The following is a 4,065-nucleotide window of genomic DNA, read 5'->3' on the forward strand; positions in this document are numbered from 1 at the left end:
AGAGATGAGTTTTATTAGTATTGAGCATAAAACTCAACAAAGTCAACAGGTGTAAACAAAAACCCTCTTATTTTTAAAATATAAAGAGGACTTGTTTTTGTTTTTTAAAGCATCAGAGAATAGTACATGAAGCAATGGGTCAAAACAAAGCTGGCAGCAACCTTATAAAATACCAGGGAAATATAATAGAGTGGTAAAAACCAAGGTAAAATACATTTTAATAAAGGGCAGTGTATTAACTTTAATGAAACCATTAGCAGAGCAATTTTTATTCTTTATAAAGCTTTTCCAGAATTTGTATACCACAATAACAAAGTCACTTAGTGCAAGAACCAAGGTATAATTTTAAACATAGCCTTGGCATTTAATCTTTTCCACAATAGCTACAGAACTTTTGATTTGACAGAGTATGCTCCCAACCCTGCCATGCAGGGCTGGCGGGCTGGGCAGCTTGAGTTTATGGCAGGATCTGGTTTAGTGATTATACAAAGAAAGTAAAATTAAAATTAATATAAAAGGAGGAGTTTGTTGTTGTTGTTGTTTTTTTTTTAAAGATAAGCATTCAACTTATAGAAAGGTATGACACTTTTCTCCTTTTTCATATAAACTACAACTGGAGTTGCAGGAAATTCCATATAAAATGAATAAATAATTCAATACAGAGCAGGTGGCGAAACTTGGCATATGGGGAACAATGTAAAATCAGATGAGAATATGCAAACAGCAATCAGGAGTACATTTTGGAAAAACATACTGTAGAATGCATTAGCATAAAAGGTGTCATATCACATGCCAGAGCTACAAAAACAATGAACCTCTTCATAATTTAAAAAATAACTTTAAGGAAGAGTGTTTCATGCCCCTTGAGTGAGTGCTTCAGTTACTGCCCATATACACAATCCATTTCCAAACCTAATCTGTAACCATTTTTTTCCTATTGCATATTTTAAACCTCACCTTTCAGCTTGGTGCTATATGCTAATACAACCAATATATTAGCACTTTAGAGATATTTGGGAAAAATACTTTTTGATTTTTTTAATCTCTTAGTACAACTACAGTGAAGAGATGAAAGTAAACATTATTTATTCAGCTTGCTTACTTTGCATTTAATTACACTTTTGTATGGCGACTTTTAGTGACTTCCATATGTCATTTGTTTCCTTTGTGTGGGTCTTTCATAACATCTTTTAAAATAGGTGGTTGTAAAATGCTAGCAATTGGTGAGGGACTCAGTACTTTAAGCTACTTCTAATCTCTTTTATTGAACAGTTGATGGGTTTTTTTTAAGTAAACAGTGCCTTTACAAATAAGATGCAAATGTTATCTTGTGTAATTCATGGAAGAGAGACTGTGTGTATTAGTAGTTGTAAACTATAGTTGTTCTTCTGTAAATAGATCATTGAAATGAATCAGAACAGTCTTAATGCTCAGTACAATGTTGCCTTCATATATAAAATAATCAAAATGACCAAATACTCAATATTTAGAGAATCAAATACTTACAGCTAAGTGCAAAGGACTAATTGGTGCTCTGTTGTCTGAATCATTCAGCATATCAGTACCTGATGTTTCCATTAGCTAGTAGAAATACAAATAGAGATTAAATGGAAAAAAATAAGGCCTATAACATATTAAAAAATAAAACAAAACAAAAACAAAACAAAAAACTGTTTGAGACAGGGTATCCCTAACCACTTAGAGATTAAAATGCCCCAAAATCTACATATATGATACGGTAATAAATTTTCTCCATGAATTATATATTAAATTATTATTTCTTTTAAAAGCTTTGAATTTTACATGTATCCCCCCCCAACTATAGGCTGTTTAATTTTCTGAACAGTGAATTTATCACATAAAATAAACTTCTGGAAATACAGTTTTTGTTTTGTTTCATTTTTTAAATTGAAAGTTTACAAACAATGGGAAAGCCCTACATAGGAGTGGAACATAAGGCAAGCAAGATGAGAGAAACTGAAAATGCAAGAGCCAAGTAGTTAGGGTAGATGGGATGGAGGGAAGAAATGAAAAGTCAAATGCATAAATTCCTCCAACAGCAAGGAAGGAAGGGGGAAGAAAAAAAAGGAAGAAAATAGTGAAACAGTGATACAAGGTAATTATGCTGGATTATTCAAAGCTCTTTCACACATTAATCTAAATTAAATACAGGAAACCCTTGCTATTCGCAAACTCCAGATTTGCGGATTCAAATATTCGCGGGGGAGGGCAGAGCCGGGAGGTGGGCGGAGAGCGAGTGCCAGGGACATGGAGGGAGACAGCGGCAGTGGCATCTTCTCTCACAGTGGCAGCCACAGCAACACTTGGGAGGAAGGGGTCAGTCCCCAGGTGCTACGGGGGAGCCCCACAAACAATGGGGGGGAGGGGAGGAGGGGTGGTTGTGGGGCCTGACAGGGAGCCCCATCAGTAGTTGCAGATTTCGCCATTCGTGGGGAGCTCTGGAATGTATTCCCCATGAATGGCAAGGGACTCCTGTACAGGAGAATCCAAAATCTTTGGAAATATGTGGCTATCCTCCACTCCCTCTGGCCCCCCACGTTTTCTTTAAAAAAAGATGCATTTCAAACACTGGATTCCACTATTTGAAGAGAAGTTGTAATTAGCATGATCTTTCTATTAATAAATAAGGTATTATGACTGATTTCAATCCAAACCAGGCTTCTAAAGAGATTTTATGTTTTAATTTTTTTTTCTTAATTGCCAATATAAAACATAGCACTTGAACACAGATACACAATAGCATTCCAAAACAGAATGCCCCTATTTTGATATGTACAACTTTAAGGATAAAAAGAATACACACACTTACAACATCTAAAGGCGTTTCACTTGCAATCTGCAATTAAAAACATTTAAGCAGTTCAACAGACTTAAATAAATTTGAGAAAACATAGGCAATTCTTCAGAAAAGTACTGTAAACATTAAAGAGAAAATCAAAATGTCAAATAGCATACTCAGGCTTTAGAAACACGTGGCTTTTGTAATGCTATAAAAGCCATTACGGCTGCTGACAGACATGGAAAAAATAAAACAAAAAAAGTGCTTTATCAAAAGAAGCAACCCGTTAGGTTCAACCCAGTTCTGCAGCATCTGTATAGTAGAACTGTGCAAAGCTTCACTGGCTGTTTCATTTCAACGTTGTTTTGACTCGTTTCGAGCTCGAAACAGCTAAATTGAAACAAAACAAAAGGGCGTTGAAACAGCCTCAAAGTGAAACGAGGCCAGTTGAATGTTTCAAAGCAGCAGCCAGGTGATGAGAGGTAGGGGAGAACCAGGGCTGCAGTCTGAGCAGCTCCACAGCCCCATGTGGCTCAGCCCGGCAGGGAGCGCAGCCCTGGCTCTTCCCATCTCCCAATGCCAGGCTGTGCTCCGATCGGCTCCGCCAGCCCCACGAAGCTCAGCCCAGTGGCCGAAGGTGGGCAGAGCCAGTGCCTCCTGCCACCCGGATGAGTTCCATGGGCTGTGAGCCACTGAGAACTGAGCCCGCCTAGGGGAAGTGCCTCTAGCCGCCAGGCTCAGTTCCCTGCCACTTGCAGCACTGGGGAACTCAGCTGGGCTGAGGGAAGCACCTCCTCCAGCCAAGCTGAGTTCCCCAGTGCTATGAGGGGCAGGGAACTGAGCCCAGCGGTGGGAGGCGCTTCTCCCAGCCGGGCTCAATCCCAGGCAGCAGAAGCAGGGACCTGTCATCCAGCAGGCAGGTTGGGGGCCTGCCTGCACCTCCGGGAGGGCTGCAGGGGCTCTGCTGGACTCCTCCCAGGGGTGCAGGCTCCCTGATCTGCCTGCTGGATCACAGGACCCTGCTCCTGCTCCCCAGCTCCTGCTTGTCAGCAGCCCAAGGTGCAATTTCCTAGAAACCCCTGCACTGATTTCCTTGAAACTTGGCAGGGTTCATGCCCTCAGAACAGGCTACCAGCCCTGCAAGTTTCATCAGAATCAGGCACGAAATTACAAAGTTATAGGCTGTTTCATGCTTCCCCATTATAGCACATGGGCGAAATGTTGAAATGGCATTGAAACAGCAAAACCATTTTGACAGAACGGAA

General features: G+C 40.3%; 1 protein-coding gene across 3 annotated transcripts in view; it reads right to left on the bottom strand.

Annotated features, from left to right (window-relative positions):
- The window catches only part of ANKRD28 (ankyrin repeat domain 28), a 224,984-nt gene that overhangs the window by 27,079 nt on the left and 193,840 nt on the right, over window positions 1-4,065 (bottom strand). For 2 of the 3 annotated variants that reach the window (XM_019508654.1, XM_019508652.1), the window contains exons 16-17: window positions 2,831-2,857; window positions 1,507-1,581 (exon numbers count right to left, since the gene is read on the bottom strand). In XM_019508654.1, coding sequence (XP_019364199.1) covers window positions 1,507-1,581; window positions 2,831-2,857 — 102 coding nt within the window. The remainder of the gene's footprint in view (window positions 1-1,506; window positions 1,582-2,830; window positions 2,858-4,065) is intronic. The other variant, XM_019508653.1, reaches the window with a different exon arrangement.

The sequence above is a fragment of the Gavialis gangeticus genome, unplaced genomic scaffold (genome assembly GCF_001723915.1).
Source record: "Gavialis gangeticus isolate Ggan-Ray unplaced genomic scaffold, GavGan_comp1, whole genome shotgun sequence".
Classification (NCBI taxonomy): domain Eukaryota; kingdom Metazoa; phylum Chordata; order Crocodylia; family Gavialidae; genus Gavialis; species Gavialis gangeticus.